Source organism: Eschrichtius robustus, chromosome 18 (genome assembly GCF_028021215.1).
Source record: "Eschrichtius robustus isolate mEscRob2 chromosome 18, mEscRob2.pri, whole genome shotgun sequence".
Classification (NCBI taxonomy): Eukaryota; Metazoa; Chordata; class Mammalia; order Artiodactyla; family Eschrichtiidae; genus Eschrichtius; species Eschrichtius robustus.
Genome location: NC_090841.1, coordinates 21,819,924 through 21,846,536, shown reverse-complemented (window position 1 = coordinate 21,846,536; position 26,613 = coordinate 21,819,924). Strand labels below are relative to the sequence as shown.

General features: G+C 46.0%; 1 protein-coding gene across 1 annotated transcript in view; it reads right to left on the bottom strand.

Annotated features, from left to right (window-relative positions):
- Window positions 1-466: 466 nt before the first annotated feature.
- SIAH3 (siah E3 ubiquitin protein ligase family member 3) overlaps window positions 467-26,613 on the bottom strand; it is a 71,162-nt gene continuing 45,015 nt past the window's right edge. The window contains exon 2 of the mRNA XM_068526986.1: window positions 467-1,138. Coding sequence (XP_068383087.1) covers window positions 467-1,138 — 672 coding nt within the window. The remainder of the gene's footprint in view (window positions 1,139-26,613) is intronic.

The following is a 26,613-nucleotide window of genomic DNA, read 5'->3' as shown; positions in this document are numbered from 1 at the left end:
TGTCGGCACGCATTTCAGAGTTAGCTCACTCTGAAATAGATTAAAAAGAGAAGGAAGAAATGATTTGGACACTAAGTCTCCTTTCAACCCCAAGAGTCTGCTTTGTGACCTTGGTGACTTTTGCTCAATTTAGAAGCAGCGGAGAAGGGAATTGCAAGGAGAAGGTGGCGAGAAATCACCATTCTGACTGAATCCGATTAAAAGTGTTCTATAAAACTATGCCAACAAATCAGGACAAACCTCACACCAAGATCTTGAATCACAAGATGTTTACGTAATATAATGCCCATGGCAGACAAATACCAAATACCACAAAGTACCTGAGACAAAAAAAGAAAGGAAGGAAGGGGAGAAGGAGGGAGAAGAACAGAAAGGAGCCTGGAGTCCTGGCCTTCGGAGATCCAAGGGCCCAGGCAGAGTTCCTCGGGGAAGGAGTGGCTGCACGTGACCGTCCGGGGCCTCTGCGTCACATCTCAGCTTCCGAGGAGCAGACCTCCGTCGCCGCGGTGATGGCAATCCCGATGGCGAGGCTGCCGTTGTCGGAGAAGAGCTGGGCCAGCGAGGTGTTGAGGACGAGGCAGTCCCCGTCAGTGATCACCGAGTCCACGCACTCCAGGACAGACCGGGGGGCGGCCTCCCACTTGAGACGCCGGTGGTTTCTGTTGAGCTCCAGGCGATAGGTGAAGCAGTCGGCCTGGGTGGGGGTCCCGATGAGCATCATGGTGGCGAAGAACTGGGGGTGCCCTGCGTGCCTCTCCCGTTTCCTAAGCACCAGCAGAAAGTGGTGGCCGAGGCAGGAGTGCATGATGATCCAGTCGGCCGGTGCCGGCAGGTGCATGTCCGTGGCCAGGAAGACGATCTCGGCGCCCTGCAGGATGTCCACTCTGTGCATCTGCCGCAGGTGGGGCACCAGCACCTCCAGGTGGCCTTCCCACTGGCAGGAGAACAAGGGGCACGTGCAGGGCGTCACCTGGGCAGCGTGTAGCCCCGCCTCCTGGTGCGGGGGGTGGTGAGGGCGGGCGTGGTGGCGGAGGTGGGGCTGGCGGGCATGGTGGCGGAGGAGCGGGGGAAGGAGGTGAGGGGGGAAGCTGCCGGGCTCCGGGGCGCTCTGGGTGACGGCGCGTCGGCCGGACACATACTGTAGGCGAAAGAGGAGAGCATTAGTGGCGGTGAGATCAGTCTCTCAGCCTGGCTGAGACTCCCCCCCCCCCCCACCCCCGCCGCCGGTGTTCAGAATGTGGAAAGCAGACTCTCCCGTACAGGTAGAGAAAGCTCTATTTCTTAAAAAAATGAGACCTGCCAGACTGTTTTCCAAAACGGCAGCACCATTCTACATCCCCATCAGCCATTTAAGAGAGTTCCAGTTTCTCCACGTCCTTGCCAACACTTGTTATTATCTGTTTTGACAAATACTTTAATGAGACAAAATTCATTGTTTTGAATGTTTTGCCAGATTTAGATGCTGAAGTCTTCTCCAAGTCATTTCATTTCAGGATAGAATGTAAATTTACCCAATCGGAAATAGAAGCTCCTTCAAGAGATTCCTCCTGCAAGAAGAGATTTTCCAAATGTATTAGTATATTTAAAAAAAAAAAACAAAACTTTAAAACAATGAGGGACATGGTGGTTGCCTTGGGTGGTTGAGATTCTGAAAACTCAGTCCAAGAAAATGCAGTATTTATGCCTTTCTGATTCTTTAATTAGATACTCAAATAGGCAATTTTCCCCTTCAAATAACTTGCATGGATGGTCATTAGTCATAAAGAACAAAGAAATCAATTTTTTTTGTGCTTTTTGGATACAGTTGATATTTTTGTGCAGGCGCTGGAAGTCAATGGATTTTTTCCCTCTATTTTATCATTACTGTTATTTTTAGAACAAAATTTTGGTAAATACCTATTTGTCCTTCCAGTACTGCCAGGGGGTGTGCTATCTGCGGTGCCCTTCTGGGTAGTCAGGCAACCATGGGACCCCGAGCTGATTGTGTGCAGCTGGACCACAGTCCCCAGGGAGGGAGCCTGAGCTATGACTCCTGGGACTTTGCCCCACCAGGCACACTTCTGTCCTGCTTTAGGCTCACTGTTCCAGAACAGCTTGCCAGGGGCTCACCACTAGCCAGCTTCCACCCTGAGACTCTCTTGACCTTTTGTTCCTCACGACAGCGTGCCCACCAATGCCCTCAAAACATCAGGACCTGTGACAACACTTTCTGATCAGGTATCAGTAAGCATTTACTGAGCACCTGCCATGACCAGACCCTAGAGATACAGCTGTGAGCAAAATAAACACTGCGTTTCTCCGTGTAGGTGGTACAGACGTTAGTACGTATCTAATTAATTATGGTTTTGAAAAGGCTCCTCCCTGGCACGAGGACTGCGATTCCTGTTTTTCCGTTGAAGAAACAGTCCTCAGTAGTAACATGCCCAAGGTTACAAAGCTGGGAAGTGAAAGATGGGATTCATTTTCACGCCTCATGACTCTGAACACAGCAACTGCCCTCCCCTCAATAATCCCACCTCCAGCTCCCTCCCCCATTCTTTGAGGTGTTTTTCTTTAATTAGTCTGTGGGATCTGGGCTGTGCAGGGGAGGTGGCCGGTCTTCAGGATGCTTCAGGCATTAGCCGTTCACGTGGCAGCCTTCTCTGGGCTGCCCTCAGGTTCGCTCTCCAAGCCCCTCTGGACTTCGGGTGCCTTTGGGCACTTGCCTCCTCGCTTCGGTTCCTTCCCAGCATGTAGAGGACCAGGGTGATGGGTGATGGTCTGTCTTTCACACTCACCACTGTTGCGGCCAGTCTCTGTCTCCCCGGGCTCAGAGAGTGGCTGAGAGTGGAGGCCTGGCGAGCTTCCCTCTCTGTAGAGCACCCAGGGACACATACACATGCACTGGGGGCCCGACTAGCTCTGTTCTGGAGTTGTTCACCCCCGCTCTCCCCCGCTCCGGGAGCCCAGCCAACCTGGAGGGTGAGCTACAGGGCCCTTCCAGTAGCTCCCGCGTAGCCGCTACTGGGCAGCCTGTCGTCACCCATCCTGCACACCTGCCAAGCCACCTGTCCCAAGGTGGACAGTGTCTTCCCCTTGAAGGAAAGGCTGTGTTCCAGAATCCTGCTAGTGGTGAGTCTGACTCAGCCTTTAGTGTTAAATATGGGGAAGGGAAGTAACTAGTATGTAGCATCTACTAAGTGTTAGGCGCTGTGGAAAGTAGATACTTTTTGTGTCATGATTTCATTTAATTTCTCATGGAAAAGATCAATTTTCGTACTTTTTAAAAAAAGTTAAATCTGGCTTAGTTCCTACCTGCTTGCTGGTGGCTGATATCATTTAGTCAATGCGTGAAGGAGGGGGGCCAGTTCCTAGGATCCCCTGGGATTGTACAAGTAGCCCAGGCTCATACACTCCACCAGCCAGATGCAAGGACCCCTCCCAGGTCCTCCCAACAGGCCCGGCAGAAGATCAGCCTCTTCTGTTTCGCTCAAGAGGACCTGGTGTTGGCTTCTCATGGAAAGCCCCAAACGCTGTCCCCTCTCCCAGCCTCTGAGAAGCCCCCCACCCTCACAGCAGTCACAGCAGTAACGAGAGAAACATGTTATGTGTGTCTTCTAGATGAAGAAACAGAGAGGTTGAGTCACTTGCCCAGGGTCACACAGCTTATAAGGGGTGCAGCTGGGAATGGAGCCCAAATCAGTTAAAGGTGATATAGATCATAGCCTGGGAAGATCACCATCTGGATGTTGGCCAACTTTGGTCTGTTCCACTGTTTACTTGTCCGGCAGCCTTGATCAAGTCAGTTGCCCCATCAGCAAAATATTTATTTCATAGGGTTGTTAGGGGATCAAGTGAAACAGTGCCTGTCAAACAGCTTTAATAACCACATCAAGTATTACATCAGTATGGCATTTCCATTTGGATACGGTTTGGGATGAAGCGTTTCGGTGGCCTTCCCCCTCAGTCCATGGCTGCCTGCCTTGGTCCTGGTCAGCTGACCCTCACACCTGGGCAGCACTCTGGGCTGAACACAGGCCACCAGAAGGGTCTGGAGACCCCAGCATAGCACTTGGCTGGGGCCTCGTGTCCAATGCCGATGCATGATGACGGAATGTCCTGAAATTCCCATCTCAGAAATGGCCTCTGGGCTAGTTATTCTCTGCTCTTCTCCAGATCCATCTTCCATCTTCTCCATCCTGTTCTGTGCAGCTAGTCTCAGAGACGTGAAATCAGAGTAAGGAGGGCATGAGGAAGAAACACCTCGACCTCCCTTTCTTCCCCGACTCCAATCTCCTGCCAGTGCCCCCCATTGGCTAAACGCAATCAGAGACCTACCAGAAGGAAGCCCAGGAGGTGCACTCAGTGAGGGTCAGCCCCCTTTGGAAGTGGTGCTTCACCAGTGAGGAGCACATGTGAAGAGGGAATGTCCACCTGCACGCAAATGTCTCAGTTCCCTCCTTTGTGATGTTAGCTGATCCGACCAGTCTGGGCCTCCTAGGCTGAGCTTTGATGAGGCTGATAGGGGGGAGGCAGGGAGGGCTAATATATGGCCACAATCATTAAGCCATTCGACAAGAATGGATACAGCAGCTGACATGTGCACCGCCTCAGCACAGGCTGAGAATACCGAGCAGAGTACGATACCAGTTCCTGTCTCAGTAGCTCACTGTGATTAGGATAATACAACACACTGCAAAAATGCAGGACCGGAGGGGTCTGAGTGTGCAGAGTGGGGGCCGTAGCTATTCTAGTCAGTGCCAAGTGCCAGTTACCCTGGGCGAAGCAGGAAGGGTGATGCTCTAACAAAGTAGGCAAAAGGTTTGCTGATGGGGTGAATAACAGGTTCCAAGGAGCTGGATCTGAAAGCCCTTGGGATTTTTAAGAAATGAAAAGTTCCAAGTGGCTGTCACTAGAGGATCTGGCAGAGATGGTGAGGAGAAAGGCTGGAGAGCAGTGGGACCATATTGCCAAAGTCTTGGCACGGAGATGACACCCAGCACTCAGGGACCGTCCGTAGGAGGGCCCAAGGGACACAGCTTCACACTTCAGGGAGCCCCTGCGGGCAGCATGATGGCCCAAGCCCACCGGCATAGCCGGTTCCAGCTGTCACTCAGGATGGGGCAACAGTGAGTCCTGGCACTTGTCCAACCCCTGGACCCTAGGCTTGGTCATTCCACCCAGACTCTCCCCTTGCTTCCTTTTGGGATCGTCTTCCACTGGCCTTTCCATTGTTTAATTGCTGCAGGGTAACAGAGCAGCCAGGGGTATAATCCAAAGTGACTGAAGTGAATGACTATGCAAATAAAGCGAGACGTTATAAACTCGCGGAGACCCCTGCGCTTGCTATGCCCTGAGAAGGCGCTAAGAATAAACACAGCCTTAATTCTCCATTTCTTCCTGCTCTATCTTCTGATGCAAAATATGTTTCATTTAAATGATCTTCGGGTGAGCGAGGTCACAGGGCTGCTGGCAGGGAGAAGGGATTCTTTTAATTGGCAAAATGCTAATCGTTTTGGAAAATGAATTCTAATCTTCCCACCTGATACAGTGGATGTGTGAGTAATTACTTTCCTTCACTAAACTGTTAATGCAACATTAGTGATTACATTAATTAAAACTCTTACAGGCTGATAAACCCCTCAGCCAGTCTGCGGATGTCTTCCTTCCATTGGCCATATTTAACTTCGCATTTGGAAGAGAGATCTTGAATTAACCTTTAGAATAATTCGCAAAATTGGGTTTAGAAATGTTAGGCTTTATGGACTGGGTATAATTCTCTCCCCAAGCATTAGTGAGACCATTTCCACTGAGGGTGTAATTGAATTTAAAAATGCCTCCCTTAATTTCATCAGCCACACTCCCATGGTTGGTAATGGCTATCCCTCCAAATCCTGGCATCCAAAGAGGAAACCTGTCCCTGGAAAATCACGTGACCCTTTCTCCAGCATCTGCTCCCTCTGGTCAGCGAGCTCACTTGGAGGACTGCTCTCTCCTTCCCCTTGATTCCAGGAACCGTGCCATGCTAATTAATGCATTTCAGCTGAAGGCAGATTTTTTGCACCCAGTTTCAAATGACAGGCATGTGCGGGACTTCCCTGGTGGTCCAGTGGTTAAGACTTCTCCTTCCAATGCAGGGGGTGTGGGTTCGATCCCTGGTCGGGGAGCTAAGATCCCACATGCCTTGCAGCCAAAAAACCAAAACATAGAACAGAAGCAGTATTGTAACAAGTTCAATAAAGACTTTAAAAACGGTCCACATTAAAAAAAAAAAAAAAGCTTGAAAAAAAAAAACAACGGGCATGTGCTTTGAGTTTGCTCATGCCCTTATTTGTGAGAGTTAATGAAGTGAAGCTTTCAGTGCCGGGGGGAAGGGGAAAGGCAGCGATGCTATCGATGTATCTCACACACAGGAGAGAAGAGCGGGGAGGAGTAACATTTCAGGGCAGGTATCAGAACGTTGGGATAAAGTCAAGGCTGGAACCTAGTTGGAAATCAGGTCTGCAAAGAAGGGAGGCTGATACGACCCAGCAGTCCCACTACTGGGCATATACCCTGAGCAAACCATAATTCAAAAAGAGTCATGTGCCACAATATTCATTGCAGTACTATTTACAATAGCCAGGACATGGAAGCCACCTAGGTGTCCATCGACAGATGAATGGATAAAGAAGATGTGGCACATATATACAATGGAATATGACTCAGCCATAAAAAGAAACGAAATTGAGTTATTTGTAGTGAGGTGGACGGACCTAGAGACTGTCATACAGAGTGAAGTAAGTCAGAAAGAGAAAAACAAATATCGTATGCTAACACATATATATGGAATCTAAAAAAAAAGGTTTTGAAGAACCTAGGGGCAGGACAGGAATAAAGACACAGAGGTAGAGAATGGACTTGAGGCCACGGGGAGTGGGAAGGGTAAGCTGGGACGAAGTGAGAGAGTGGCATGGACATATATACACTACCAAATGTAAAATACAGAGCTAGTGGGAAGCAGCTGCATAGCACAGGGAGATCAGCTCGGTGCTTTGTGTCCACCTAGAGGGGTGGGATAGGGAGGGTGGGAGGGAGACCCAAGAGGGAGGAGATATAGGGATATATGTATATGTATAGCTGATTCACTTTGTTAAAAAGCACAAACGAACACACCATTGTAAAGCAATTATACTCCAATAAAGATGTTAAAAAAAAAAAAAAAAAAGGGAGGCTGGAACCTAGTTGGGAATCAGGTCTGCAGAGAAGGGAGAGTATCTGTACCTGCTGCAGCTCCCACTCTGTAGTCTTTAAAAATCCCCTCAGTTTCTCGGAAGGACGGTCAAGGCTGAAAGTTTAGTGTTCCGCATTCCATTTTCCTGGAACGCCCACCTCTCCACCCCTCTTCCGCAAAACCTAGCATCACTGTGCATGTGCACACGAAACCCAGGAGGACTCTGGAAAGCTTCCAGCAAACAGTTGAGAAATAAGTTACACGGAGATAGAAAACAACAACGGGGCTTTTATTGCCTGGGATAGACTGTCTTACTTAGAAAATGTGTCTCCTGCTCCTTTCCCCCCCGGACGGTTATACTTAGAACACAGAATGAATGAGAGCTTCGTGTGGGCAGCATGATAATGTCTGTAATTTTCTTTAAAACGCTTTCATAGAGAGAATGTGATAGGAATGTGTACATTTTTAACCTACACTCCAGGGGCTGTCAATTCCCTAATCAGGAATTCTCACTTCAAGGTGATCACCTAACATTTTATCCGAAAGGCCACACTCCAGAGATAACGACTACAATTGCTTCAATTAGTATCCATATTTCTGATCCACACCAGATGCTGCTAATTAACATTTCCGCAGAGGTTTCCATTGGTGAAAGTAGTAGTTTGTTAATCAGCATAGTAGATGGTAGAAATGAACTCTCCTTGATGAAATTCCTGGTTTTCAAGCTACGAAGATTGTTTAAAACACTTCAGAGGAATCCCGCACTTTAGGGACGAGCCCGGGAGCTAGTTCCCTGACTATTCCTGACTCTGGCCACTGAGTCAAGGACTCACCATGGCCTGGTACCATCTCTAAGAGTATCAGAATCTTGCTCCTGGTAGATCACTGCATACAAACTTTCCTCACTGGCAATCACAATTATGTAAACTGAGCAAGGAGACACTTGTTAGCAAACACACAGAAGCCTTGAGTCCTGAGCTATATATGCCATAAATAAAAAAGAGGAGAGTGAGTTATTACTGTGAAAAGAGGAAGATAAAAATTTGCCTGGATCAAATTTTGAGAAACCAAGGTCCATGGGTGAAAAACAATGAAAGGGATTCATACAGATGTCTACACAGGCACTGGTCCTGTGGTCTCAAAAGGCTCGTGACTGAGCTGGTCGTCTTATAAATTCAGACCCTGGCTGTGTGAGAGGCTGGGAAGAAATGTGTGGACGACATTGTGAAAACAAAAAACATGACTCAGTCCTCAAGCACCCCAGGCCTTTCTTTAGTTCATAGATCCTGGCCCACGGCTGCCCAGCGTGCCTCCATCATTGTCCCGACTGGCATTGTCACTTTGAGACCATCAGCCCCTGTAAGACGGGGATCCTGCCTCCCTCCCTGACCTGCGAAGTCAAGCAGTGGTCAAGATCTGTCCGTACAATTCATTCTTTATTTCAACTCGTTTTGAAAATCACTAGTGCGTGGCTTTCTCTTCTTAGCTAGGTTGGAAGTCAGAGGGCAGAGACAGGGTTTAGTTTTCCCAGTGCCTAGCCCCGTGATGGGCAATGCCAGCACCGTGCAGGGTCTGGCATCTACTAGACTCTCCCTGAGTATTTGTTGCTTGGATGAATGAACGAACGATTCATAAATGGAACCGTGTGCTGCACTATATCCATGGAAAGGCTGCTTGGCTTCAGTCAGAGGCTCTGTTCTCTACCCTTCCTTCCTGTAGAAATCTGTGTGGTGTGGTGTGTGTATGTGTATGTGTGTGCACGTGCACGTGAGTCCATAGCTGTTGGCTTGTCAAGTAGGTCTCCTGGTGACTCCTCACCCAGAACTCGACAGTGATGGGACAATGAGACCTGACCAGGAGCAGCACACTGATATGTACCCAGCTGCCATCATGGGAAGTAAAATAACAGCCTCGAAGAAGGAACTTCTCATGCCAGTGAGGTACTTTCTTTGCTTTTACTTTGTATAGAGATTATTCGGAGTCTTAGGCATTCCCTTTATCAATAGCAGATTGTTTCTTACAATTTGTTTGGGAAGGACAGTCTGCTGGATCAACCCTGGATCCAGCAGACTGTCTTAGATTGTCTTAATCTAACCCTCTTAGATTGATCTAGACCCGCTTTCCCCTCTGGCACTTCAGCAGGACCAGTGACCTAATTAAATGTTGGATGCCCCCATACTTCCAGTTTCTGTTAACAATCAGCAGGAAGTAACTTCAATCCAACCAAAGATTATGGGCCCTCCCCCAGTTTTCCCCTTCCCCATAAGATGGGGAGACTAATGGGTTGTGCCCACCCAGTGCCCTGAACTGACCCTTCCAGACCACATTCCAGATAACTGGGATCCTGGAATTCCCTACCCAATGGCTCTGAGTCAGCTTCCGGGAGTCTGTGCTATTTCTGGCATCCATCATCCAGAAGGCGGACCATTAGACATGAGGTGTGGCCCGTGGGGGACTATTTGGGGCTTGGCTGTGTGGGCTAGGGTGTCCACTTGCCTTTGCCTGGGACTCATTTCAGTGCCGGATGAAGCCTCATTAGGAAGAAAGTGAGACAGGTTGCGGACTGGGGGTTGTGGCCATCCAGATCGTTATGAAGGGGTAATTGTTAAAGGAGGAGGCTACGCCACATTTTAAGAGTCTCTTACCTTGATCTTTTAAGTGTTTAGACATGCAGCGTGTGGGCCTCCGCCTTCACTTTTGCCTTGAGCCCCGCAAACGTTAGGGGCGGGCCTGCAGTCAGACCACACAGCAGAGGAATCCTGCTCCTTTTCCATTTATATTTTGACTCTGCCTTTTATCTGCGAGGTTTTGAGCATGCTAATGAGTTTTATGAATCTTGCAGATGAACGACCTTTCCTTAAAAGCAACTTTTTGAGTAGTCAGACTTTTGTATCTGCAACTGGCAAGTGAAACCCAGGGTCTGTATGAGCAATTTAAAGGTTAGGATTTAATTACCTGAAGACCCATTAACTGCAGGGATCTGGGTAGGATTACTTTAGGACCCTGGGGGTGACTCAAGGGTGGCGTATGTCGCATGCTGGGAGCAGTCTCACCTGATCTGGGTAACCTCGGGTTGTGGGCAACAATTTTGCTCATGTACCTGGTGTCGCTATGGTAGGATCCGGGGCCATAATGTTAGGGAGTGGGTGGGTTGCTAAAATGGTTACACATGCAAATGCAAACTTCAGAAGCAGATGTGTTGGCAGGCTGCGAGTGGACAGTGGTATGTCCTGGGTGGTCTGAGACATTCTGATGGCCAGGCTGCCCCAAGGCCACATGCCATCCTTGTTTGTCTGGTTCTTTAAAGACATTGTGACCAGGAACTCCACAAATTCAGCTCTCTCCACCAGGGCTCTCAACCCTCCCCATCTCCCGCCCCCGGGGTACCCTTTGGCCTGGTTAAGTTGTATTCCTCCAGTGTTCTGTACTGACTAGGGCAGCTCTGTCTGTTGCGTGTTCCTTTGTGACACATAGCACACTTATGTGTTTTGCTGCTGGACCGTGACGTGAGCTCAGGTGGTTGAGTGTTGCATCTGTTTCTTCCGTGCTGTATCCTCAGTGCCGGCAGTGCTTGGAACATGGTAGGAACCCGAGAAATATTTGTGGAGATGATGAACGAGTAAATCCTCTCCATTGAGCTGTCACCCTAATACAATCCAACCACTTCTCACCGTCTGGCTGCCACCACTCTAAGGCAAGTCACCCTTACCGCCTTTCTGGGCTACTATGATGGCCTCCTGACTAGATGTAGTGGGTTGAAAGGTGGCCTCCAAAAGGTGTGTCCACATTGTAACCCCTGGAACTGAGAATGTGACTTCATTTGAGAAAACGGTCTCTGTAGATCTAGATAAATTAAGGATTTCAAGATGAGATCACCCTGGATTATCCAGGTAGGCCCCAAATCCAATGACAAGTGTTCTTAGAAGAGACAGAAGAGAAGAAGACACAGACACAGACGAGAAGACCATGTGAAGATGGAGGTGGAAGTTGGAACAAAGCTGCCACAGCCAGGGAATGCCTGGCGCCGCCAGAACCAGAAGCAGGGACGGGTTCTCTCCTCGAGCCTTCAGAGGGAGCACGGCCCTGCCGACAACCTGATGTTTACCATTTTGGCCTCTAAAACTGTGTGAAAATAAGTTTCTGTTATTTTGAGCCACCAAGTTTGTGGTTTTGTTTGGCAACCCTGAGAAATGAATACACAAGTCTTCCTGCATCCATTCTTGGCCTCGTACAGACTGTAACTTTTCTCACAAAATCTTTTAATAGTTTTCCATCAGTATCAGAATGAAACACAAACTCCCTATCCATGCCTTCAAGAACCAACATACTCTAGAAGACATACAGATGGCCAATAGGCACATGAAAAGATGCTCAACATCACTAATTATTGGAGAAATGCACATCAGAACTACAATGAAGTATCACCTTACACCGGTCAGAATGGCCATCCTCAAAAAGTCTACAAATAATAAATGCTGGAGAGGGTGTGGAGGAAAGGGAACCCTCCTACACTGTTAGTGGGAGTATAAATTGGTGGAGCCACTATGGAGAACAGTACAGAGGTTCCTTAAAAAACTAAAAATACAGCTACCATATGATCCAGCAATCCCACTCCTGGGCATATATCCAGAAAAGACGAAAACTCTAATTCAAAAAGATACATGCACCCCAATGTTCATGACATCATTGTCTATAATAGCCAAGACAAGGAAGCAACCTACATGTCTATCAACAGATGAATGGATAAAGAAGATTTGGTATATATACCCAATGGAATATTAGTCATAAAAAAAGAATGAAATAATACCATTTGCAGCAACATAGATGGACCTAGAGATTATCATACTAAGTGAAGTAAGTCAGAGAAAAATATCATATCACATATATGTGGAATCCAAAAAAGTGATATAAATGAACTTATTTTCAAAACAGAAATAGACTCACAGACATAGTAAACAAACTTATTGTTACCAAAGGGGAAAGAGAAGAGGAGGGATAAATTGAGAGTTTGGGATTAACAGATACACACTACTATATATAAAATAGGTAAACAGTAAGGACCGATAGCACAGGGGACTATAGTCAATACTTGTAATAACCTATAATGGAAAAGAATCTGAAAATGAATATATATATATATTCTTATATGTATAACTGAATCACTTTGCTGAATCACTTTGCTATACACCTGAAACAAACACAACATTGTAAGTCAACTATACTTCAATTAAAAAAAAAAAAAAAAAGAACCAACATCCTCTGACCCCCAGCTAACTCTCTGCCTCATCTTTTTTCCCCTGCATCCCTTTGCTACTCTGCTGTAAGCACATTGGCCTCTTGCTGTTCTTTGAACACGCTGTCTACACACTTGCCATAGGGCCTTTGCACTGTCTGTTCCCTTTACTTGGAACAATACCAGCTACCCACATGGCTCACTCTCGCACTTTATTCACATCTCTGCTCCACAACTACCTCTACTCTGAGCCTGTCCTTCACTTATCTATTAAAGAAACCCTCTCAATCCCCTTACTCTGCTTTATTTCACTTCCTAGTGTTTATCAGTTCTATACAAATTATAACATTATATTATAGTATAGGTCATATATTTATTTGTGTACCGTCTGTCTTCCCTACTGCAATGTATATTTCTTGGGACTAGGAATTTGGTTGTGTTCACCGTTGTATCTCTAGAACATTATCTGATACCTAAAAGAGCTCAGTACGTTTTTTTGTTTTTGAATGAATGGATAAATTCCTTTGGGTCTTAAACTTTTCCATCTTAGAGAACCTGGGTAAAGTGCACGTGTCACTGGGATGTTGATATGACAGGGACTCTCCCCATGCCCCCCTCCCTCCATCCCCTGCCCCCAGGTCTCCCCATCAGAGTTTTGTCCAACTCTGACCTGGCAAATTTCTCATAGCCTGTGGCTGCTGAGACCATGAACTTCTGGTGTCTGTAGGGAACTAGGGTGGCACTGGAGAGCGGTGTTCACTCACGTGTGTCCCTGACCCTGGGTGTATCTTTGACCTGCTGATTTGCAGATTCAAAGTAAAATGCAGCAAAAACAAACCTGAGCTCACTCTGACCAGACTTTGACCCTGGACCAGTGCTTGCGATCAGGCGTAGCTTACTGTGTAAACATGAGGCCTGGCCTCTAGGACTTTCAAGACTGTCCCATCCTGGTTCCCAGTCTGTCTCCAAATCTCCCAGCGCTGACAAACTCATGCCTACACACCTGTATTCCTTTAAATCTTCTAGGCCCAAGACGACAAAGCTGTGAAAGAATCAGAGGGTCCCTCTCTGTCTGCTTAGGACCTCTGCTCAGAATTCTGGTTTCCTCCCTGAGGACTTGCCTGAGGATGGTTGGGACTGGGAATGGCCTCACTGTCAGGAAACGCTGTGTCTACCCCCAGGCGTGGATGTAGCAGTCCTTCCCAGGATGATTGTCAACTCAGTATCCATGTACTAAAACCAGAGCTGCACAGATCTAGAGCAGAGAACCAGGTCATTTCACACACACACAAATCCATCTTCCAACGGCAGGCTTAATTCCCAATAATCATCCTTAGCAAATTAGGCCTTCCTATAAGCCTGTCCCTAAAATAAGAAGCGTGTCGTTTGACCAAGGGTAGATGGAAAGACAGTGCTGCAGAGTAGAAAGAAAACATTTTTGAAGTCAGACCCACTGGGGTATGAATCCTGGCTTTGCTACTAAAAGCTGTGAGACCATGGACTCATTAATTAACCTCTCCATACTTGTTTCTTCTTCTGTAAAATGGGAATTGTAATATCTCATAGGGTTGAAGTAAGGACTGAATGAAATACAAAGTACATTGTATCATGCCTAGCCCAGAGTAAGAAGATGTTATTACTATTATCACCATCATCATTATTGTTATTATTGTTATTGAATAGCTAGCTAATCGAGATGTAAGCTAAGGAAATTCACCCTACGTAACTTCTAGACACGTAACTGAATTGGATGGAATCATAAAAACGCCAAAGCCCTTCCAAATCTCTCTTAAACCTCCCTGACAGCTCTCCTCCAAGACCAGTGTTTTCACTAGCAGAAAGCCTTTTACTAAATCTTTTCATCTCGTCACCGGCCAGTGGGTGCTGGCTGCAATGTACAGAGTAATTTAATACATGTAAGGAGCCTAGCTTGGTGCCTGGAACATAGGGGGTACTCAATAACTGACGACTGTTATCTTCATCATCATCATCGTCATCATCATCTACTAGCATTCTGGTCAGTGCAGCCCCGCTAGAAAGTTCAGGTGATCCTGTGAGCAGGTCTGGTCATTGGCCCTCCCGTGTTCCCGCCATCACACCCCTTTCTCCTCCACTGAGCAAGCATGTCTCCTCGGGCCCCTCATGGTGGCCGGGCCTGAACAGAAGTGCTTCCCCTAAGACCAGCTCCCCCTGCTTAGGAACCACATCCTACTTTCTATGTCTTTAAAATGTGTTTCCTGAGAGAAGTTTGCCCTGTGTGTCTGCTTCCCAGAGCCTCATATCTACACTGCACACTGCTCACCTGGCATATGGCTGTTAATATATAGTTGACAAATGAAAATTTGGTAAAGGCAATAATGTTCATGTTGATCTGAACCACCATTATAAATAACATCTAAACATCTGCCATGTGAAAAAAAACAAAGGCATGGCCATAGTGAAACAGATCAGTATGGCTGTTTGGCTCAAATGAAACAGATCACCAATACCAGGTGTTGGAGCAGTTGAAATCTCAGACACTGCTAATGGGAGTGTAAATTGGTACAATCACTTTGGGACCCTTTTTTTGGCAGCATCTGCTAAAACTAAACATAGGCTAGCCCCTTTGACTCAGCAGTTCCACTCCTGGGCATTTACCTGTTGGGAAACAATTCTCTGTTGGGCTCTTGCATTTCTGTACACCTTGTAAGCAAGGCATTGAACGTCCTTTGTTCCAGACTATGTTTTCGAGGATGTTTGTATACTGAACAGCCTTGAGATACAGAGATAGTGTCTCCCTAGCAAAAGGCAGATTTGCTTACAGTCTTGGGACACAGATATTGTATCTCCCTCCAGAACTAAAGGCAGGCATGCTTACTGGCCATTATAAAAAAATTTGGGTTCCCCAAGCATTTGTAATACACCCTACTGTGTGTGTGTGCATCATGTGGCCCTCTCGGCCTTAATTACCCTTTAGGGACTGGGTCTCAAAGAACTGGTGCAAAACTGCAAATACTCTGGCTGCTGCTCTTGTTGTGGGTGAGAAATGGCCCTTCATCTCTGACCCAGGAGTGTTGTGTCTTCTGCCAGCATCCATGAAATGGGCAGGCTACTTTGTGAGCCTGTAACTTGAGTAAAATCTCAGACCCGTCTTGGTTACATTCAGCCCCTGACAGAAGTGAGCATTGTGTGATCAAAAAACATACACATGGATATTTATAGAAGGACTAATTCATAGTAGCCAGAAGTCTAAAAACCACCTAAATGTCCTTTCAGTGGATACACTGTAGTATATTCCCACAATGGAATGCTACCCAGCTATCACAAGACAATGAAAGACTGCTACACATATGGATATATTTCAAAAACATGTTGATTAAGAAAAGCTAGACACAGAAGAGCACATACTTAATGATTCTATGTGTATGAAGTTCAAAAACATGCATAACTGACCTGTGGTGACAGGTTTAAACAGTGGGACCTTTGTGTGGGAGAATATTGACTAGGAAGGGACATGAGGGAACCTCTGAGGGGGGGAGATGGAAATATTTTAACTTTTGATCCAGGTGGTGGTTAGTTGCATGCATATATATGTAAAAATCTGTCGGGATATATACTAGAGATTGTGTACTTCACTGCACGCTATACGTGAAAAAACAAAAGCCAAACAACAAACAAAAAAGAGAGAGAGTGGGAGAGTGGGTGTGGATGCCTCTTGTCTCCAGGTCACTGTTAAATGGGCGGATTGCACGGGGCTTAAGGCAGAACCCAGAAAACCTTTGCTTTCGTGTTCCCATGTGTTCATTTGATCCTCTAGTGATCTGGTTGCCTCAGATGCTAATAACTAGGGCGATCAGAGGATGGGGCTGGGACAGGCTCTGAGTATCCAGGGAGCGTTAGAGATCCTTGCTCTTAAAAGATGGGGTCTGGCTGACACTCCCAGGGAGACTGGAAACCAGAGGAAAGGATTGAAGGTGTTCACAGCCGTGCCTGGAGTTTGGCAAGCCTAGCCCTGTGGTCCTCAGGGCAGAAGGCCGTTCCCTGAGACTAGACTGGGGGCTAAGGGCTGAAACTAATACGACAGCAGGACCAAGGATTAGAGGAGACTAACCCCTGGCTGCGGGCTGCGGCCTGGCTGAGTAAATGTCTCCTCCTGTCTCTGCAGCGAGGCTCTCCCCACCCCTGCTGATGGCTCCAAGTCAATCCCCTTAAGCGAGGTGGGGGCCGGTGTCTTATTGACTCTAAAGCTCTCCCAGTAGCTGCGTACATATTTAACGCAAATCTTAGTTAGGCTTAAGGGGGGCAGACATGGGAAGGCAGAAAGGAGGATTGCTGCCCCCTGGGCCTGGGAGGTTAGCAGTCCGGCCAGTCCCTAATAACTCATTCATCCAATATTCATCTTTGAGTTATGACAGTCACCGTGCGTCTCTAAGGAACACGTTTATTCGTGTCCGCAAAGATAATTAGCCCGACGTACTTCAAGGCAATTGGAATTGTCCCCAGAGGTGTATTTCTTTACAGACTTCACCGTGGCTGCATTTCAACATCGGTCCTGTTTTGGTCCCATTTCCCCCATTGGAGGGTGCTCACTTTCTACAAGGGTCCCAAACTCTCCAGCTGGCCCAAGGGGAAGGAGATGGTCCCCAGGCTCTGGCTCGGCCCTCTGCAGGCTAGGATGGCAACAGCCTGAACAGCGCCTGCAGGGCGGGTCCCCTCTGGGGTCACCCCAGGAGGTTGGGATGGCTTCCTATTTCTCTGCCATTCCCAATGCTCTCAGGGGATGTTGTAGAAGGGAAGGCACGTGCCCTGCACTTGTATAAATCTCCTGTAGCAGCGGTCCCCAACCTTTTTGCCACCAGGGAACGGTTTCGTGGAAGACGATTTTTCCACCGACGGTGGGTGTGCGGGGTAGTTCAGGCGGTAACGCGAGCCTTGGGGAGCGGCAGATGAAGCTTCGCTCGCTGGCCCGCGCTCACCTCCTGCTGACCGGTACCGGTCCGCGGCCCAGGAGCTGGGGACCCCGGTCCTATATCATCCCTTGCAGTTTCATAAGGCGCAAAACTCTCCTTTCACTGTTTCGCTGAGAGTGGGCTAGACCCGTCGTCCTCAAACACTGCAGTGTGCATGCGAATTACCTGGGCGTCCTGTGAAAGCGCAGACTGCGATTCAGCAGGTGTGCGCCGGGGCTGAGATTCTGCACTCCTAACTGGATGCCAAAGCTGCTGGGTCACAGACCACACTTTGAGGAGCAAGGGGCTAGGCCCGCTCTTCCCCGCCCGCTTAGATCCTACTCGGCATCTCTTTTGGAATCAAATAGATGGTCCTTAAGAACCTCAGACATTACTCTTAAGTCTCTGATTCTTTAACAAACTTTGAGGGCATCTTCGTAATAGAGGTGATCTGGCTCCCCTATTCTGCAGGTTAACGGCTTGATTTGTCAGCCGTTTGGGGTCCCCAGTACCCAGACAGAGCCTGGTAACATGGACCCACTTCACAGGAGGGGCAGGGGGGAGGCATAGCTCTGAGGGAATTTTTTGTGTGTGTGTGTTATTATTTTTTTAAATTTTATTGGAGTATAGTTGATTTACAATGTTGCATTAATTTCAGGCGTACAGCATAGGGATTCAGTTATACATATACAAGTATTCATTCTTTTTCAGATTCTTTTCCCATAAAGGTCATTACAGGGTATTGACTGGAGTTCCCTGTGCTCTACAGTAGGTCCTCGTTGGTTATCTATTTCATATATAGTAGTGTCTGTATGTTAATCCCAAGCTCCTAATTTATCCCTCCCCCCACCGACATTTCCCCTTTGGTAACCATAAATTTGTTTTCGAAATCTGTGAGTCTGTTTCTGTTTTGTTAAATAAGTTCATTTATATCATTTTAAAAAAATTAGATTCCACGTATGAGTGATACCATATTTGTCTTTCTCTGTCTGACTTAATTTCACTTAGTATGATAATCTCTAGGACCATCCACCTCACTACAAATAACTCAATTTCGTTTCTTTTTATGGCTGAGTCATATTCCATTGTATATATGTGCCACATCTTCTTTATCCATTCATCTGTTGATGGACACTTAGGTTGCTTCCATATCCTGGCTATTGTAAATAGTACTGCAATGAACATTGTGGTACATGACCCTTTTTGAATTATGGTTTTCTCAGGGTATATGCCCAGTAGTGGGACTGCTGGGTCATATGGTAGTTCTATTTTTAGTTTTTTAAGGAACCTCCACACTGTTCTCCATAGTGGCTGTATCAGTTTCCATTCCCACCAACAGTGCAAGAGGGTTCCTTTTTCTCCACACCCTCTCCAGCATTTATTGTTTCTAGATTTTTTGATGATGGCCATTCTGACTGGTGTGAGGTGATACCTCACTGTGATTTTGATTTGCATTTCTCTAATAATTAGTGATGTTGAGCATCCTTTCATGTGTTTGTTGGCAATCTGTATATCTTCTTTGGAGAATGTCTGTTTAGGTCTTCTGCCCATTTTTGGATTGGGTTGTTTGTTTTTTTGATACTGAGCTGCATGAGCTGCTTGTATATTTTGGAGATTAATCCTTTGTCTGTTGCTTCATTTGCAAATATTTTCTCCCATTCTGAGGGTTGTCTTTTCATCTTATTTATGGTTTCCTTTGCTATGCAAAAAGCTTTTAAGCTTCATTAGGTCCCATTTGTTTATTTTTGTTTTTATTTCCATTTCTCTAGGAGGTGGGTCAAAAAGGATCTTGCTGTGATTTATGTCATGCTCTGAGGGAATTTTTAAGCACAGAATGGGAAGTTGGTTTATCTTCTTTCTTTTCACAGTATTTCAATTCATTTTTTAGGAGCGAGTTTAGCTTTAATTAATAAATTCTTCATTTTTTATGGCTGCCTGTAATTTCCTACTATTTAGTTTAACTGGGTTTTCATGTTTGGAATTTAGAAGCAGCTTCCTCCTCCGAGTTTTAAGTAGCAATACATAAACAAACAAGTATCACCCCTCTTCGGCAGTGTCCGTTGATAGCCATGCCGTTCTGCTGTCACGGAGTGAATTCATTCATTCATTCACTCACTCATTCATTCAACACATCTATATTGAGCTGTTACTGTGTGCCATGGGATGTGCACAAGACAATGTGGTCCCAATCTTCACAGAGCAGACTTTCCTAGCAGGGAGAGCACGTGCTCACCGGGGTCAGGCAGGGATTTGTAGGAGAATGATCAGGGCAGTACCCTGTGCGGTGTCTTGCAGAAAGAATCTGAGTGCAAACTGCCCTGTCTTTTCTGCTTTCTCCTTTCTTAATGTCGAACCCACGGGGAGGGGAGGGAAGGTAAGAGGGAAAAGAAGGTGCCTTGGGTGGGAGGTGAGGAAGGAGCTAGAATCCGCTCTAGAATCTAAGGGTCTGGTCTCTGTATAAATTACTTGCAAAGGCAGGGGGGTTTGGAAGGACTTTAGCTTCCTCCCTGTACCTTCCCCCATTCCACCGTGGCCAAAAAATTCTTCCATGAATCTAACACTGGAGAATATTTCGGAAAGGAGATAAATTGATAATGGCACAAAGGCCTTCCTCCATAAAACACAGAAATGACGAGTCCTCAATTCTAGCCCTGCTAACGTGCCAGCCTCCTGACAAAGAGTCAGAGTGAGTGGAAGTCTCTTCAGTTTCTCCCCATTACTGGAACTCGGCATTTCCACAGCATTTGATCTTGGCCGAGCACTTAACAGTAATTTCTTGGCTAATCTTCCCAAGTCTTAGTGGACAAGCCTTGGGAGGAAACTTAAATTTCCTTGTGTTGGCTAAGAAAGGAACTGAGGCGTAGAGTTGAACACCCGACCATGTGTGATGGGGTGGGGACAGGGGCACTTGGCCATAAAGGCCCCTAAAGAAATGAGACGTGGTCCCAATTCTTCCGCTCCTTCCAAAACCCAAAGCAACTCTTTTTACTTTTCCAGGTCTTCATTTCCATAACTGTAAAATGAGAATGTTGGCACCTGCCCTCCAACTAGAGGATAGAAAGGAGATGTTAAAATGTGTTTTAAATGGTGAAATCCATTTGGAAGAAAGTATTATATGGATGCAAATCGTGCCCCAACATAATTGTCCTGGCTGACACGTGCTGAGGGCCTGGGCTAAGTGCATTACCCACATCATCTCCTTTAATCCTCCTCTGGCTCCAGGAGGCGGGGACCATTAGCACCAGCAATCTGCATCCCGGGAAACTAGAGCACAGAAAGGATGGGTCTCTCCCCAGCAATCCCACTCCTGGGCATCTACCCGGAGGAAACCATAATTCAAAGAGAGTCACGCACCACAATGTTCACTGCAGCTCTATTTACAATAGCCAGGACATGGAAGCCACCTAGGTGTCCATCGACAGATGAATGGATAAAGAAGATGTGGCACATATATACAATAGAATATGACTCAGCCATAAAAAGAAACGAAATTGAGTTATTTTTAGTGAGGTGGATGGACCTAGAGTCTGTCATACAGAGTGAAGTAAGTCAGAAAGAGAAAAACAAATACCGTATGCTAACACATATATATGGAATCTAAAAAAAAAAATGGTTCTGATGAACGTAGGGGTAGGACAGGAATCAAGGCACAGACGTAGAGAATGGACTTGAGGACACAGGGAGGGGGAAGGGTAAGCTGGGACGAAGTGAGAGAGTGGCATGGACATATATACACTACCAAACGTAAAATAGATAGCTAGTGGGAAGCAGCTGCATAGCACAGGGAGGTCAGCTTGGTGCTTTGTGACCACCTAGAGGGGTGGGATAGGGAGGGTGGGAGGGAGATGCAGGAGGGAGGAGATATGGGGATATATGTATACATATAGCTGACCCACTTTGTTATACATCAGAAACTAACACACCATTGTAAAGCAATTTTACTCCAATAAAGATGTTAAAAAAAAAAAAAAGGATAGGGTCTCTCCCTATAACTTTGGGGTTAGCAGTAGTGAAGCTGGGTTTTGATCCTTGGGAACCTGGCTTCTGAGCAGGGGAACAGAGCCCCCCAGGGCTTCCTACCCCCTCTCTGTGTGCAGCCAAAGCTCAAGTATCCGCCTGTGGATTATCTGCAGCTCGTATTTCATTTGACTCCAAGCTGACTTTTTCTTGCCATCCAGTTCAGCTCATTAGTTGGCAAGGGAGCTCAGGGACTTAGAACTAATCCTGATATTAAGTAAAGAGCAAAGCATAATTAGGAAGATAAATCTTCTGGGGGAAAAATGCATGTAACATATTCCAAAGTCAAGCGTGGATGATTTTCCCCATCTTCTAGATGATCTACACCACTGTTCTCTTTTTCTAGCCCAGTTAACTATGGCTTGGTGGTGGATTTTTTTTGTTTGTTTTACTTTTTTTCCCCTCTGATCAGAAGGGAATGTATTCTGGTCAAAGAAATTTCAGAAAATTCTGCATAGTATAAAGAAGAAAATAGAAAACTCAGAAGGGTGCTATCCTGTTGGTACCACTGTTAATGTTTTGGTGGGTATTTTTTTCAATGCCTTTTAAACATAAATACCTAAATATTATATGTATGGTCTTGTACAGTGTTTTTTCCATTTGAGAGCTTATGGAACAATACAGTACATGTCAAACAATGTTGATTAGCACCAGCATTTTTATTGGCTCCATTGGCCTCAGAGAACTCATGGAAGACTCATATGGAGGGTGGCATAATTGGTTTTGTGCACATCTGGTTGAGAGATACAGTTGCATGCATCCAATCATTTATTCATTCATTCAGCAGACCTGCCAGATATTGGGCATAAAAAGGAAACTAAGATTCAGTTCAGATCTTCAAAGAGTTCACTGTCTTGTCTCAGAGTCTCTGCATCAATTTCTTTTGTGGCCCAATCTCACTGTCCTCTGTTGTCCCCTCCGCCCTTGTCCACAGGGTCCAAGAAGTAGCTTTGTCCCTGGAAGCAGCCAGGCCTTATTCACTGACCTTCCCCACCCCTTCCAATCCCTTCCCCTTTTTGCCTCTGGGTTTAGCAGTAGCATAAAACTAATTTATAGCTCTTGCCAGGAAGAGGACAAGTTTTCATCTCAGCCGGTCATGCGAAAAGCTGTAGTACAAATGAATAATTGTTGACCCATGCTACCTATTAGAGATTGTGCTGGGGTCACCTGGTGTGTTGTTTTAACACAAGAAATTAAGGGCCCTGGCAAAGGTTTCCACGGGGACTGAATTGGTAATGAGGTAGAACACTGTCTTTGTGGGTGACCTCTCCCGGTGCCATGTTCACAGCGGGGAGGGGGGATGGGGCCTCGCTTCCGCGACCCTCCCACGAGAAGGGCGAGTTCTGGCTGTGTCCACTTTTTTTTTTTTTTTTAAAGGGTGATAACTCTTAAAGTGTACCCTTAGTTCACTAATAGGCAACATCACTCTTTTTAATTTTATCTATTTATTTATTTATTTTTGGCTGTGTTGGGTCTTCATGCGAGGGCTTTCTCTAATTGCGGCAAGCGGGGGCCACTCTTCATCGCGGTGCACGGGCCTCTTACTGTCGCGGCCTCTCTTGTTGCGGAGCACAGGCGCCAGACGCGCAGGCTCAGTAGTTGTGGCTCACGGGCCTAGCTGCTCCGCGGCATGTGGGATCTTCCCAGACCAGGGCTCGAACCCGTGTTCCCGGCATTGGCAGGCAGATTCTCAACCACTCTGCCACCAGGGAAGCCCCTGTGTCCACTTTTGATTGTAGGCTCAGGGCCATTTTCTCCCAGGGTCCTTATCAACCAGCTTGCGCCTGTGAAGCAACTAGAGTATGCTGGACACCATGTGATGTGTTGAAGGGGACACGCCCAGAGACGTCGCTGTTTTGGCCATCAGGGGGCTTGCCAGCAAGAGCCATATGTGAAGCCATATGTTTCTGTGATATAAGAGAGCGTGGAGTGATGCAGGCTGCGTTCCCTCCAGTATCAAATGGCTTGAGTTATAGGGAAAGGCTTGTGCAGGGGTTGGCCCTTGAAATGGACCAGAAATGACGGATGAGAGCTGGATGGTTGAGGGTTGGGAAGAGAGTGCTCGTGGAGGCCAGGGAACAGCGTGAGCTAGGTGAGGAGCTGGTCTTTTCATGGACTGGTGAGGCCTTAGCAGAATAATGAGAAATAAGGCCGAATTAGAAAGGTGTGACCACACTACCGAGAGCTTTGAGAGCAAGATGGGGTCGGGGGTAGCATGGGGATTCACTTTGGATTGGTTTCATATCCTGGATACATGATCATGATACACAGGGTGTATTGAATATGCCATGCTTTCTAATATTAGTGACTGAAAATTATAATGGAAATAGTGTGCGTAGAGCTTTTCACACAGCAGGAGCTCAACAGATACTTAATAACACGTTACATTATTCATTGTTTTGCCTTCTCTTCAGTCAAGAACTATTGCCTTAAACCATCCCTTTAGCATTTGAAAGTGTTTTCATGCCTAGTGTCTCATGTAATCCTGAATATAGGGAAGGTCAAGTGCACTTGTCACCCAGTTGATGACATTTGCTGATATTCCCTACATTCTAGGCATTGGTCTAGGCCAGCAGCAAAAGACACTGGCCTAGTGTCACAGTGGCAGAGAGGCTGAGAGTTTTGGAGCAGATTCTGCCGGTCCATAATGACTCTGCAAGATGCAGGTAGCAGGAGGGGAGAACGCTCTTCATGGAGATTGGGACATTATCAGAATGTCCCAGTATCAAGAATCAGCCAGAAAATTGATTTAAAAAAAAAAAAAGTGTTTAAGGTTCAATAAAGTGGCAGAATGACAGGAGTCTAGTTTTTTCCCAGCCACTAGGCCCTGACCTGATGATGAGGGTGGTGAGGTTACAGAGCAAAGTGGGGTGAGCCAGGGAAGGAACTATTGAGTTAATCTTTCTTTTGCTTCTTGGAGTATGGTCCCTGAGCAGAAAGGAGAGTGGGAAAAGCTTCTGGATTATTAGTATGATTCTCAGCCAAGGTATTCAAACACCAGACTGGGGAGTCACATTGGCTGTCACTAGGAGCCACGGTTCATGTTTTGGGATAGGGGGTGGGGTTCTCTGGGATGATGCACTATTTTAAAACAGAGAGCAGAGACCTTGGAGAGCTTCATGAAAGTGCCCTGCTAGCTCCAGTTCTGCATTCAGCACATTGCCGTCCCCAATTAATATGCACTAGGCAAGCGAAAGAAGGCAGAACCAGGAGTTCTGGGTTGAGCAGCCTTGGATCACAAAGCCTCTTCAGTAGCGTCTGGGCAGGAGCAACTTACTCTTTGAAGTAGTTTGAAATGGGGGCTGCACTTTATACAACTCTGACTTGCTCACGTCACTGGTGGGTATGTAGAGGTGATCAAGAGTGTCTGTTGATTTGCCTAAAGCTGGAGTGTATGGAGGTCATCTTATTCATTCATTCATTCCCTCAGCACACTTTATCAACCATCTTCCATGTGCCAGTAACTGTGATACATCCTGATGATAAAATGATAAATAAGGCCTAGTGTCTGCCCTCTAAAGAGAGGACAGTCTGATGGAGGAACAGGCTGGAAAACAGACAACTACAATACATGTGTGGTCAGTGCTATGGTAGAAATACAGCCAGGAAGTGGTGGGAGCAGAGGAGAGACAAGGAGAGAAGTCCAGCCAGGGAAAGTTTCATGGAGGAGTTGATAGCTGAGCCCAGCCTTGAAGGACAAATGGGAACTACTTTGGCAAAGGGCAGGTTGTGGGGAGAAGGAAAGGACATTCAGGTAGACAAAAAGCAAGGACATGTCAACAGAGTTGAAGGCTACAAATAATTCAGCCAGCCTGAGAAGTCCAGGTGGTCAAGGTCAAGGCGGGTGGGAATGATGAGAAATGACACAGAAGAGGCCATGGAGCTGTGGATGCCCTGCTAAGGAGTTCGGGTCTTGTCACGAAGGCTTTGGTGGGTCCACTAAAGGATTTTAAGGGGGAAGGGGAAGAGGCTGACATAAGCAAATTTCTTACTAAAAATTTGACATGTAGTTGGGGTGGGACGTAAAGAGGGATATAAGGTTAGTAGCAGTTAAAATGTATATTTTTATCTAATTATATACACCCCTTTCTAGAGATGCATATAGTTGTACACTGAAAACAGATCGATTCCTAGAAAGCAAATTGTGGTTGGAACTTTTACAAATAGAATGGTTTTACATATTACATTTTAAAAAATAAAATCACTTTATATGTAATTTAGGTGAGTTCATTATTACCATTCCTACTATTAATATATTAATATTCTATAAATACATATGAATTAAAACAAATCTATTTGTAAAAAGCAAAGACTTTTTTATATTGCACATACTCCATCTTAGGCTGTAAAGTCATACATTCAAGTTTTGTGTACACTATCAGGTATTTTCTTTAATTATATTTTTATTTTGAACTCATTTTAGACTTAGAGAAAAGTTGCAAAAAGATTTAAGAGATTTCCTATGTACCGTGAATCCAGCTTCACCTAATGCTAACAATTTGTATAACCATCTTGCAATTGTCAAAATCAGGAAAATAAAATTGGTGCAATGCTCTTAACAAATTACAGACCTTATTCAAATTTAGCAGTAAGCTACTTCCTAAGTCTTGATTAGCATATGTTTGTTCAGGGAATCACTCAAAGGGAATAAGGGGAAATGAGAAGAACATTCATGAGAAGGAGAGGAAAATGGCTCTTGACTTGGTGGAACATGTACCAAGTGTCCTGCATGGAGAGCCTGGGTTGATCAAGCAGGATCTAACTTCTTGTCTCACATTTAAATTGATCCACTGGGGTAACTGGGCAAAGGTGGGACACACAGAGGGGTCTCCTCTCCCCCAGAGAACACCTTGAGTCATTACTAAAGGACAGTGTACAAATATGAAATGAGAATAAGCAGAGAGGAAATTTGTAAAAATTATAAAACACTGTTTTACTTCAGCCTATGCAAATGTATGTATATTTTCCCTAGAAGAGATGAGTTCACAAAAGTAATCTCAGAAGAGATGGAAAATCTAAGAAGCAATAGAGGGAGCTGTCATTCCTCTCTCACACCCTCCCAAGATGCAACCACTAGGCCCAGGTGGTTCCACAGAGGAATTCCACCAAATCTTTACCAAACAGATGATCCTTATCATATTTAAATTGTTAAGCAGACTAAAAGGAAATCTGATTTTTAGAAAACCATCAAAATATTAATAATGAAATTTAATGAAGATAGCACAAAAAGAGAGCTTAGACTA